The 13,325-nt window shown below is 40.1% G+C and overlaps 1 protein-coding gene across 1 annotated transcript in view; it reads left to right on the top strand.

Moving 5' to 3' along the window:
* The window catches only part of GRM7 (glutamate metabotropic receptor 7), a 252,643-nt gene extending 241,335 nt beyond the window's left edge, over positions 1-11,308 (top strand). Inside the window, exon 10 of the mRNA XM_026035376.1 lies at positions 10,202-11,308. Coding sequence (XP_025891161.1) covers positions 10,202-10,251 — 50 coding nt within the window. The 3' untranslated portion in view covers positions 10,252-11,308. The remainder of the gene's footprint in view (positions 1-10,201) is intronic.
* Positions 11,309-13,325: the final 2,017 nt, after the last annotated feature.

Below are 13,325 nucleotides of genomic sequence, written 5' to 3' on the forward strand. Positions count from 1 at the left end.
TACAGGTAGTGGAGCTCACCTCATTGCTGCCTTTTTGTTGGTGGTGTCTAATTGGGGCAGACCAGATGTGCTTCMGATGTTAATGCTGGCTGTAAAAATGTAATGGTTGATTTGACAGCCACCTCATTGAACCAGGATTTCTCCTCCAAATATCGCTATTGACCAAAAATTCAACAGCATATTGGTCTAAATCTAATACTTTTGCAGAATGACAAAGTAAATATATATCTTATTGACCCAAGCCCTAACAAACTATCTTCTGCTATAAAAATGTCATGGAGCTGCTATCTGGAAATGAGCTAATTCTCTTGTGCTGCTCTCTTACCCAAGATCTTTCTTTTTCTTYATATTGGCTATATTTTCTATTCTCACAAAAAGTGCATGGTGAAAAACAAGCAAAYAAACAAAAAAATGCACCTCTTACAGTAGCTGCTAYTTTAAAGCCTTGTGAGCTAAGAAGGGACTTTAGTTTAAAGAAAATCCACTGCAAGTCCCAGTGTACCCTTGGGAACTGACAAGGTCATGCTCCTGCTTCATATTAAATCCTCTTGGGAACTTCAAAGCAATCCTAGTTAAAAGAACCCATTATATTGGATATGTGTAATTGTTACCTATGGTGAAAAGGTAGCACTGTTCTATACAGTATTTTGCTAGTCCCATGTGTATCAAGCTCACTTCTGTATGTAATTCACTTCACTAGTTACACAGTCTGAGTTTGTGTTACATAGCTAGTATAGGAGAGTAAATAACCATTTTTAAAAGGGGTAATAATGAGTCATAAAGGTAAAACATGAATGTCAGAAATTCAGAGGTGCAGTATGTGTAAAGGAGGCATGTGTGAGCACACATTAGACAGAAGTGCAGCATTTACACAGCTGGACAATGTGCAGTATATTCACATGCATGTACATGCAGTTTAGCAGTTTGAAGCTGTTAGCAAACGTGTATAAAACAACACTGAATTGCAAGATTCCTGTGGTTATTTTTCTGATTGTGGTCGGTTGACATTAACAACTCACTCTCAGATATATAGGCATTTGTGTTCACTAGATTGGACCTTGTAAAGGTGGTTCCAACRGCACAAGTGGAAAACAAATTGGTGTGAGTGACTGGATGCCGGCAGATCTGCGCCCACCAGGAACTTGGCTCTGTCCTTCTAACCTCTTGCACTTGGGGAGCAGGCGCCAGGGTTTGGTGTTTTTTCCTTTTGTAGCATTTGCCATTTTTGTGATGTCTGAATAACTTATGGTCCTGAGGACAACATGGGATGTCTACACCATGGAAACGTAGCCATACAGTACAACCAAATTTGTGAAAATTTCAGCCAACGTTTGAATTTTGTTCTCTGTTTTCCATTCCATTAGATATGGTCTTCCCATTTATAATTTTTAAAGCTCACCATGTTTTTTCTTTCTAAATTAATGACCCTATTTTTTCCAGTTATAATCTGCAGGACATTTTTATTATTCTTACTCACCTACAGCTATTCAGAATTAGTTTGAAGAGTTCAACTTCAGAAACTCATCTCCATGATTTTTTTTTGAATTGTTTGCTTTCTGTATATGGTAATTTCATCTTCCTACTTCATAAACATTTTTTCTTCCTCCCTGCTAACAGGAATCTCACAGATAATGTGCTCTGTGTCAAACGGCRGGAATAGCTCAGCTGCATGCAAAAACTTCTCTATACAAACTCAGCTTTTCTATGGAGAGGATTTTTTTTTAAGCTGCAGTTTGTGAATGTTTTTGAATTCTTCTATGATATCAGCCAATCTAATGAATCTCAGCAAACCTAAAACAAACAGCATAATGACACTTCAGTAGTTGTTTGGTTGCAAAATTCATCTTTTGAAACTGTCTAAAGTATTTCAAATAACCTTGGCAGATTTTTTCAGATATTTCTAGTGCATGCTGCATTTTATTACTTAGGTAGCAGTCGCCTGGTAAACTACACCAGTTCAGCTTAAATGAATAAAAAATAAAAGATTTTAGATTAGCACTGCCAAAAAAAAACTAGAAAACCTCTATTACATTTTGAAAAACAAAACCCCAACCAGGTGCAAGTCCTCAGCAGCTGCCTGTCACAGCCAAATGAGCGAGGAGAATATCATCATCTCCCACCCTGTGCTGAAGTTCACTGCTGTTGACTCAAGCTGTGAAAGCAAATATCAGTTTAGCATATAAGTAGATTTGCATGTTATCCTTACAAGAAGGATCTTAGGTGAATGTCCCCAGAATTGGTTGAATCCCAATGAGGAGATTAGGAGCACCTCGAAAAGGGCCATGGGAGAGCCGTGTGGCAGGGGCAGCTGTGTGCTCTTGCTGCCATGGGTGGGCTTTGCTGGAGATAGGAGCAGAATGGGACCAGGAGCAGGGCGGCCGTGGGCTCCATCACGTGAAACAGGCTGTGACTGCTGCACATCGGTGCTTCCCTCAGCGCGAGGATTCTGGTGATGACCACAGGAGATGCTGGCAGATGAATCAAGGCAGAGGAGCACCAGCTGCAGCAAAAAGCAATCACTGCAGTGTGGAAGGTCTGTTTGAAGTGCAATCTGGCTTATTTTTACTGCATGTAAGCCACAGCTTTTATTTTTTTCTTCATGCCATGGACTTCTTTTTTTTATCTTAGTTACGCAGCACACGTGTGTGTGTGTGTCTCCCTTCTCCCTGTGGAAGCATGATGCTGTAGGGAGCTCCAGCATCCAGAACAAGCTCTGCTAAATCCAGGCCTTCATGGGCCATGGGCTGCCACAGGGCTTCTCTGCAGCAGGTGCTGGACCAGAGCTGCCTTTCAGACAAGCTTGGTCATGGTGAAATGACAACAGTTACTGTCATCTAACAGGATCTGATTGTAGAACTTCATTTTGGCACTAGTGCCTCTTGGAACTTGGTTGAACTTGCTCTTGTTGCAGCTCAWGGTAATTTAGATTTGCAGAGGGCTTCCGACGTGATGAGCGCACAGTGTGTGGGGGAGCAGCTGGCAGCCCTGCAGCTTCTATTCACTGGACAAGTAAGGTAGGCAAATACAGCACCTGTGAAAAAACTGAACCCCYAGGTGAGAAAAGAGATGCACGACATTTACTAAGTTGTTTCGGAAATGACCCTAAAAGCCCAGACTGAAGTTTCTGAAGGAGCAATACTGCATGCATAGAGGTTTTGGTTTGGTGTTGCCTAAACCTGTTGGAGAAAGACCTGCTTGTAGGGTGAAGAAACTGGCTAAGCCTTCCTTCRCCTGCAGCTGTGGCCTTTTCATTGCGTTGGAGTAACCAGAATCGGAAGTCTGAGTGAAGCAGCTTCAGGCCTGCAGTGACTGCAGTTCTGAAGCAGATCTGAGCCCTCAACCTTGACATAAAGGGATGYGTAGGAGGCTGATACACCCGGGCTACAATTGGTAATCGCATGACACAGCCTTGCTCTYGGTCCTAACACCGCGGTTGGTAATGGGATGTCTAACACAGTGATAGAGGCAAACAACTTTATATTAGAAGCAACAAATGTCAACAATGCAAATGTCTCTGGACTCATATAATTCACAGGAGAAGATAATAGTTGCTAGGCAACTCAGGTCTTTTCTGTTTTTATGCCAGTTTAATTCTTTCTTGGCTGTATGCTCCATGCCTATAGTGGCTTATTTGATTCTGATGGCAGTGACAATTTAGGGGCCTCTACGCTGGATGCTAATGCGCACAACATGTACAAACAGTCACACACAGGAGGAAAAAAAAAAAAAGAAAACTTCTGGATCTGTGAAACTGAAGTAAAAATCTGGTCTTGTTATTCTGCCATGGTGCAGTTCTTGACCTCTTGCTCTGACTCTATTAGCTCCCTCCCCTCTCCTCCACCTCCTATCCTCCTCTTTGATAGTATTTCATGGATTAATTACACTGCTTACGGAGGCCTGTGCTTCCAGGGAATGAATCCACCTCACAGCTCTCTGTATTTGCTTTACCATTGTGGCATGTTGAATGTCCTTCACATACTAGTTAGTACTGTTACTATTGAACAAGAGGAAGAAAACCAGTTTGCTGAAGTGAAGAGGTAAAAGCCTATTGCTGAATTAGAAACTTAAAATATAACTTTCACTAACCACTTCTGGTTTTGATTTTGTTAGTATTTTATATAGATTACAAGTAGTATATTAGTAATACAGGCCATAATACAATGTGTTGCAAAGATAGTTGAAGAAATCTTAGTGATTGCATAAATTTATACGAGTCTATTACACAACTGTTTTTCTATTAAAATCTGAAGTGCTGCTGCTCTTTCTTGTCTAAGCAGCCCTGTTCTCTTGCTCTTTCTCCCCAGCATGCCCTATAACATGCTCTTTCCAGCTTTTCTCTGGCCTATTCTGGTTTGCCCTCCCATTCCCATGTACTTCAGTAGCTCCTGAGGGAAACCTGCTCAATTTTCCCAAGTAGAGAATCTGGTTGTGCACATCAGAATATGGTCTGAACGTAGCCAAATACTTACCTTCACATCCACTCTGATTTTTTAATGTGCTCCTATCAGTTATAATACAGCTCAGCAAAGCATTCAAGCAGGACTGAAAGTTGCTCCTATATTGAATCTTTTGTGTATTTAATTACATTTTGTTTTTAAATAATATGCTGTATATTTAACAAACGCACTTTCCACTTTTACACTGTAGGAGCTTTTGTGGTAAATAGGATGCCTTATAGACCAGAGAACGGCAACAGGGATTTCATTTTCTTTTCACCAAGTGACCGTAGTGCTCACGTGAGGAAGCTGGCTGCTGTAATTCAGACTTTCTCCTTGTGCTGTGGCAAAGCAGGATCTCACTTGGCTCCACATGCTCTGAAATGTGGCAGTGTGCAGCCTCCTTTGTGACCAAGGGAAGGCTGTGCCTTGGAGTGGGGTTCATGTAATTTTGCAGAGCTTGCAAACGGTACAGGGATGGTCAGAGAGGGCTGTTCATCTTCTTCATTCTTCAATAAGTGCTGATACGTGAGCACTACTTGTCTTAGAAGTTAATTTAATTACAGTCATTGCAGTGTTTTTAGTGGCTTGAGTTTGGTTGGCTAAAATTGCAAAAAACAAAAATGAGGCATTCCTGTAACGCTATCAAAGCAGGCCAGTATCTCTTAGCTACCATGTCAAATATGATGGAGCCTGAGCACGTGGATTTTGTGTACTGCAGTCTGCCTGTCAAGAGCTGGAGAGCCAGGGGAGATGAAAATACAGCATGACATGCGCATTAGCACTCAGTCCAGTGCAGCAGCGTTCAGGTGAAGAGCAGCAAGATGTGCTGAACAAGAGAAAAAAGAGGAAATAAATGGCAGTGCTCCTCTTTGCACTTGTCATCAGGTTGCCACCACGCCATTTCTGTACCAGCTAAATTAGTAATCAGGAAAAGAAGCAGCAATCTCTTTAGCACCTTCGCGCTCCCTGTTGTAATCTGTGATCTGCTGACAAACCTCTCAGGCGACTACAACAACATTTCTATTTATGGTTGTGTGCAGGGCTGAATTGCTAATTGTTGCTGCTTTACTGAGACTGACAAGGAAATATGACAGCTAAAGATGACATAATTTATGAGAAGAGAAGGCTATAAAGCAATTATGAAGGAACACACTTTTTGCTAATGTTATATTTGTAATTTAATATATTCATACTGTTATTAAAACATGACGTTCTCTATGCCGATCTGCATAAAAGCCATTCAGTTCAGGCTCCAGTTCAAAACCAGGCAGCTCTCCAAGAACACACACACAAACTTAGCATGCGATAAAGTGAGGGATCTTTTTTCTAATATGACTGCAGGGATTTATATACTAGATACATTGCCAATATGCGATGGTAGTAAGCACAACAGGACAGCTTTGAAAATGTTAACAAGCTATAACAAGCTTATATAACAAGCTATATAAGTATATAAGTTAAAAATTGTATTATTCTTTGTAGGTTTTATTCCATTTATAAGTGGATCAGAATGCATAAGCATTTAGGCTTTTTTCTTTCATCTTTTGCTCATATACGTGCCCCAATTAGAGGCAACAGAGCTCTGACTTTCAGGTATGGAGCTGTGGCATGGAGCCATGTATCCATTTTCCTTTCAGATGAACAAGAACTAGAATTTAATAATCAGCCACAGTTTTGCCTGGCATGAATCTGATACAGGCTTTTAGGCAAAAATTAGTAAAACAAAGGAGAGAATCATCTGCCATGTTGACTGCAAAAGCAAGAGCAAGAATTCCAGATTCGTAGCCATCATGGTGTCAATTCTTGCTCAGACGGTCATGTTTCATACATTTGATAGCCTGAGATGCCTGCAGGCTTTAATAAAATTCATCTTTTTTTGCTGCAAATCTTTCTCTTTTAAGCTTGGAAGAGGTTACAAATGTGCATAAAATTGAAATGAAAGTGATTAAATCTCACTCTGAGTAAGTATTGACAGATCTGCCATGCTTTTGGCTACTGCGGGAGCTTCTTCTTTGTGGCCCATGCTCAAGATAATGAAAATCAGTCAAGTGATGAAACTTATATATCCAAAGAGGATTTTTGCCTCTGCATATTTGTTTTTAATATTTTGTTAGAACAGGAGCTGCAGTTATTTCAAACCATGTTAACCTGCTTCTGCCAGGGGATAGTTGTAGAATATCACTGCCCTCTGCAGGTTGTCACACAAATTATCTAACGTCTGAAAAGAAATGATTTAAATTAATTTTTGCGCTTAAAAGAAACAAATTTTCCATGCTAACTTCATTTCTATAACTTACAGTTTGCATAATCACATTCTTACTGTTAGATTCCTCCAATGTTGGCTGTGGGCAGGTATTTTGAAACTAATGTTTTTATCTTGTAAGTGAGGAGGGTGGCTGTCACTCATGGGAGAATGGGGAAAAGCACCATCTAGAACTGCACAGATCCTCCTCGTCTTTTTGAAGTGTGGTAGCCTAGACTGGTTTCTACCATAACATGGACAAAACGATTTTCATTCTTCAAGTAGAACAAATTTAAGGCAAAACTATAATGGAATTGAAGAATTCTGTGCTGTGCCGAGCTTGATCAATGTATAAATGTATGTGATGTTATCTGTGATGTTGTTTCAAGTGCAGTGGTCCTGTCTATCTGTGGAATTGTGTTCTTAGGCACTTCTGATTCTAAATTCTGCTATTAACATTATTGCTATTCAGGGCTGATTAGTGGTACAAAAAAATCCTTACACCAAAAGCAAACTGCAACCTCTTCTTAAGTAGATCCTTTTTCTTTGTTTTTTAAACAAGCTACATATTGATAATGTTTACTTCAAGAATACGTTTATTTGTGAATATCCAGGACACACTTCCTTCCTATGTGGTATTCTGTATGTAAAAATAACTAGCAGCCCATATTTATGATGTGGTCTGCTTGTTTATTCCTTTGCAGTGACCTCRAGACACACGTGTGGTTAACGGAAATGGATGTATTTGATATGTGTATTTTGATTCCACAGGCATAGCCCAGCATTGCAGAAATGGCAGGGCCAAGGCACAGCTGTTGGCTCCCCTGCAGCAGGTCTAACTCACGGGCCAGCTGCAGTTGAAGTTTCCTCTTTGTTTTTCCAACTGCAGCCTGTAGCTTGTTTTAATTGTCTGGCATGGGTGCTTGCTGCACACGGAGTGCCTGTCCCCTGCGTGTGCTCAAGCAGGCAGCACTCGTACTTAGGACATTGCGTCATATTATTTGAGGCAGCAATGTATAGGGACAAAGTGGGTCAAATGAGGGCAACACAATTTCTGCCATTCCAGATTTCCGAACTTATAAGGATTTACTTTTGTTTAATGACATCTTTTCTACTTAAACAGAAGGATTAAAAAAAAAAGACATAATTAAACATGTATTATTTAACATACATATATATATTGTTTGCACAGAGAACAATCTTTATTCACTGCTGAAAAATCGTCTATTAACACTGACTGCAGCATAGTATATGTGATCTCTATCTGTTTTCTGTTGAAAGAACGGGGAAATGCTCATCCATCATGGATTAAAGCATGGTGAATGTTGGTAATGTTGAGATTTCATTAGCAATTTCCATTTTCATGTAAATTAATTTGAGAAAAATCCAGTCAGTACCTGCCTTCTGGTGCTAATTGCCCAATAACGCCAAGCTGAGCCTCAGCATTGATTCACTACGTAGCAGTGTCTCTCCCTGCTGAAGTCTTCGAATCAAGACTGAAGCCCTTCTGGGAGGTAAAGTTCTGCAAGGCTCCRAGTTACTAGAGTTGATGCAAGGATACAGCCGTGAAATGCACCACTTAAATAATAAGAGACATGACCTCTCCTGGCCTAACAGTCTTTAGAACCTAGGCTAGAAGAGCCTCCTTCCCCTCCTAAAATAACCATGAAGCCTTTTATTGATCCTTGTATCTAAATTATGGATGATGCTTTCGTCAACTACATTACTGTGCTAAAATAAGAGAGTACCAAAGATAACTTTATTGCTTATGACTCAAATGTTTGGATTCCATCTCTTCACAGAGAGGTTAYAGAAATACAAGCTATCAAAAACCTTTCCTTAGTTGAATTCGCTGGGCATGAGTGTTTCATTGTATTACTGCAAAAATGAAAAATAGCATCCTCTGGTTGAATTGTAAGAAATCTCATCAAAGCAAAATCTCAGGTTCGCTGAAGAGTAGCAAAGCCTGGTGTAAGCCTGGTATGGATTGACACTATATGGATCAACAGAAATCTCCTCTTCTGTAGGAGCTCTCTGCTGCTCTTTATATTACAACATAGAACATATTTACTTTGTAACCTGTTTCATGACTACACATTTATTTCCAATTACATTTTAACTCTCTTTAGCATTTAATAGCATACTGTAGTCTACTGAATACTTGCAGTGCAGCCTTGAAGGATAATGAGTTACATCCTCCTATGTGTTGAACACCTTCACGTCCCAGAGAAGTTAACAGCAATTGAAGAAAGATCAGCGTTTTGTAGCATTTGACCTTGATTGAACAGACAATTCATGCTTGCATAGAGCACGGTAAAGCAGGGMGCAGGGTTTCGGAGCAGTGTGAAGTCATAAAGTTACACAGGAGGTTCTCTTACAAAAACTAGGAAAATACCCAGGARAAAAATTGTCAGTAAAAAAGATAATGAACACTGAGAAAAACATTTATATTTGATTGCATTCTGATAGATGCAATCACTCTCAAATACACTCTCAAAATACTCTCTGTGGAAAACCTTTTTTAAACAAGTATTTCTGAAAAAAAAAGAATAGACCATGTAAAATTAATAGTAGCCTCTAATTAATAGTACYTTCTGACTGACTTTTCTCAGTTCTTCTGTGCATGACTGGTTATACTTCACAGTTATGTGTTTTGTTGAATCCAAGTTACTCAAAAAGGCCAAATTATAAGAGCTAATAAAAATGGCAGTGCTTGGCAAATTTGACCTTTGGGATATAAACCTTATCTCATGATAACTAAGTAATATTTCAAGAATATTGGATTTTATTAGAGTTATGTCCCTACCTCCAGAATTCAAAAGTGGTATCTTTTGTTACAGATGCTTTGTTACAGATGGGAGGGAGGATGTTACCAGTTGAGATGCCTCTGAACTGCCAGTGTTGCCACGACACTGCACAGTGTTTTGCTTTGTATTCAACTCCAAGTATTTACAGTTTCTGCTGATGGAAATGTGTAGTATCATTCATATAGCAGTTAGTGACTGGCGTTATTTATTTATATTTGCAATCATAAGATATAAATTCATGGTCATAATTAGGAAAGCTGGTGCCTTGATTGCCAGATTAAAACTTTCTTGGAAGTTATAAAACTTGAATAAGAATCATTTTTTTTTTAATCCCTCAGATAACCAAATTTACCCATGAGATTTAAGATGTTAGAGAGAATGTCACTGCTTGGAAAAGAGACTTAATAGAAGCTAGTCACAGTGTATCAGCAGACTTACAGACTGCCAGGCTATGAACAATCAAGCTACGGTAATTTTGTTCATAGGAGAGTTAGACCTGGAGCCACCGCTTCAGCTGATCTAACCGTCTGCCTAGATGAGCAAGCACGTGCCTTCCAAAGGGAAGGACCGGACTGCTCAAAATACCAGTGCAAAGGACTTACTGGCTGGTCACTTAGGTTGAGGTGGCTTTCCACATCCAGCAAGAGCAGCAAGCCTTTTCAAAGAGGCTTTCAAATGAGTAGTTTCCTGACTGTTTCCTTGTTTTCTTTCAGGCCCTGCTGCAAAAAAGAAGTACGTCAGTTATAACAACCTGGTTATCTAGTCCGTTTTGTCAGTGAAGCTGCGGAGGGATGAAGCCTTTAACCCATTCAGTCACCCGGCCTGGCACACGTCTCTTCCTGCCTGCTCGGCACCTGCAGCAGGAGGGGCAAGGCCASGCAGGCATCGTGGAGACACGTGTTAGAGGATCCAAGTGTTCTGAACAGCTGCTCTATGAAATATCCTTCATTATTCTTGGCTTAATAAGTCACTGGCACTGCCATTAGGCTGTGACCTTGGACCTTCTGTACGTATGGGAGTTGAAATACCTGAGTACCCAGCTCCTCATGGGTGAACTGCATTTAGCAACAGTGACTTTAAAGGGGCTAATTCTGTCTTTCTATGTACTTCCAGACTGCAAGTTTTTGAACTTTCTGTACAGTTTGTGAGGATTTTTGCATATTGCCATCCATGTTGTTTCGAGTTCACTGTTTGTTTTTTGAATGCACAGTTTCATTGAGGCCCTATTCTCTCAGACCTAGCACATTAAAAAAAAAGCTAAGGATTTAAAAGACCTATGATGTACATGACTTGTATGACCACTATTGTATCACTGCGATCCATATACATTTTTTTAAAAAAGTAAACAAAAGAATTTAAAGACCAAAAACTGTGCTGGCGAAGTTAGCCCCCTCCCCCCAGCCTTTCACCACTCTGACGGGCTGCAGAGGAAGCAGAAAGGAGTTTTGCTGAGTTTAGTAGAGGTCTTGATATTTGGAATGCATGCCAGTAATGTATTTTATGGTACATGTTAATAATTTATGTTTGATATTTGTATTTGTGTTCTATTTTGTTATTTTATTTAAGGTATATGACTATTTTGCAATAATTTCAATAATTCTTATGGTATTTGGAAGAAAGAATATGGCTTTTACATGTCTTGAGGTTTTTCTCTGTTGATGCCCCAACATGACTGACCAGTGTGATAAGGACTTAAAAAAAGCATGTATGTTTTATACTGTTTGTAATAAGTAATTTCGTTAATCTTGCTGCTTATGTGCCAATTTAGTGAAAACAACCTTTGCCGCTAACTCCTCCCTTCCTTTCCATTCTCTCAATCCTGTGATATTATCCAAGAATGTATCAATAAAAGATTTTGGTTAACTTTTTTTTATTTACTCCAATAAATATATTTTTTTAGTTGTTCCCTTTCCCCTCCCCCCTTGTGACTACAATTATTTCATTATGTTCTCAGATGTGGAACTTTAAAAAAGTAAATGACAGAGAGATACTTCAAGCTGTGCACAAAGACTGGGCACGGAAAATGGCTTGAGGGGAGCAGGCTGATCAGAAGGACCTGAAGCCATAGTTTCTGCAAATAAACCTTCTTCAGTGGACCTTGGAAACCAAGGTGGCCGTTCCACAAGCATGAGTTACACGTGCGCGTTCCTGCCAGCTTTCCTCTGCCAGGGCAGCTTCAAGGATTTTAGAGCAATCCAGGCCTGCTGCTCAGCTTGAGTGTGTAAAGTTTGGGACACAAGTTGAAACTGCAAACCATGGAAAATGGGGGGAGAGAAAGCTGAAATGTGTAGGGGGAAAAGCTGCCTCCCTTGCCTAGCATGACCCAACAGGCAGCCACCCCTGCGTGTGCTCCTCTAATTACCCGAGCCGTGKCCTGATGGCCGTATCAAAACTCAAGCTGAAACCCCTTTGAGCAATGACTGTTCTGTATCTGAACGCATCCTTTCTTAGCAAGTACTATTAAATCCTTTTTTTTTTTTTTTTTTTTAAATCCTTTTTTTTTTTTTTTTTAAATTTCAGGTTGATCAATTGTTATGAAATTTGCCTAATTTCTTGCTTGCCGTGACATTATTTTGGTCAGTTACAGTTGAGTAACTGAAAGCAGTTGGAAACAGCTGCTCACATTTCAGCAATAATTGCCAAAACCTTTTTCTGTGTGTGTGTGTCTTGATCGCCACAGCCTCCAGCTCTCTATCACAGAAACAGCGAAAAACAGGCAGCAATTATCCATGCCCTTGAATCAATCGGTGACCTGTGCTGGCTATAAGCACACTTTTGCCTTCAGCAAAGAGACAGCTTTATAAAGTAAACCCTACTGAGATAACACACAATGGAGGTTTTGTCAGCACAGACACTACCAAAGTGGTTCTGGCAACTCTAATAGTGAAGAAAATGCTTCCATCATCTCTGCGACGTTTTGTTGTTGTTATCACAGAGCTGCACAGATTACGCTTATTATTGACCCTTTCAAGAACCAAGACTACATGCTAAACCAAAGTCAACCTCATTCCCAGTGAGAGATTTCAGCAAATTTGATAACTGCTTTAAGCTTTGCAGAAAAAAAAAAAAAAAAAGAACCAAAAAAAAAAGAAACAAAAGCCCTCTTAAATCCTAGTCTCAGAACAAAAGCTAACTTACAGCTCTGGTGTCCATGTTTGCTATCTGCAAAGCTGTCTTGAACTGTGCAAGCTTCCCTACAGCCCAGCAATACACAAATGAAAAACTAATGAAAATAGGACAGTCGAGTGAGTGGCAGTGGGGATTTATACAAGAGGTAAGAGGAGACTCATTCAAATTGCAGCGCAGCACCCAGGACAAGGTGTCGCACCTGCACGCTGCCTGTGGCAGCGGCACGGCGTTTGGGGCGCAATGTGATGATGCCTTTTTGAAAGTATTTAGCCTCCCATTTTCACTGGACAACTAGATCAATTATACTGATGAAGTTAATCAGCATCAAAGAAAATGTGACAGCTGCAGCAGAGCATAGTGATGCAGACCTCTGTAATGGACCTAGATTGACTTGCTGTGAATGCAACCACATAGGCTACATTGATGTGAGGGCTCTTCATTGTTTTTGTAAGATTTATATGTATAAGAATAAATGATTGGGTCCTGAAGATGAATTTCTACCCAGCTAAAGGCTTTGTTAGCAAGAAATGGAACATTGAGCCTGCAATAAGGAAGGTAGAAAGGCTCTACCACAAGTACTTTTCTTCTACTGTGAATAGACACAAGAACAGATAGACCCCTTTGTCCACATGGTGCCCTCAAGCAGTGATTTTTTCACTTAAAATTTGCAAAATGCTCTTCAGGCTCCTGCCCCCAACATGAGGGGAC

Source organism: Nothoprocta perdicaria, unplaced genomic scaffold (assembly GCF_003342845.1).
Source record: "Nothoprocta perdicaria isolate Ctin4 unplaced genomic scaffold, notPer1 scaffold_16, whole genome shotgun sequence".
NCBI classification, from domain to species: domain Eukaryota; kingdom Metazoa; phylum Chordata; class Aves; order Tinamiformes; family Tinamidae; genus Nothoprocta; species Nothoprocta perdicaria.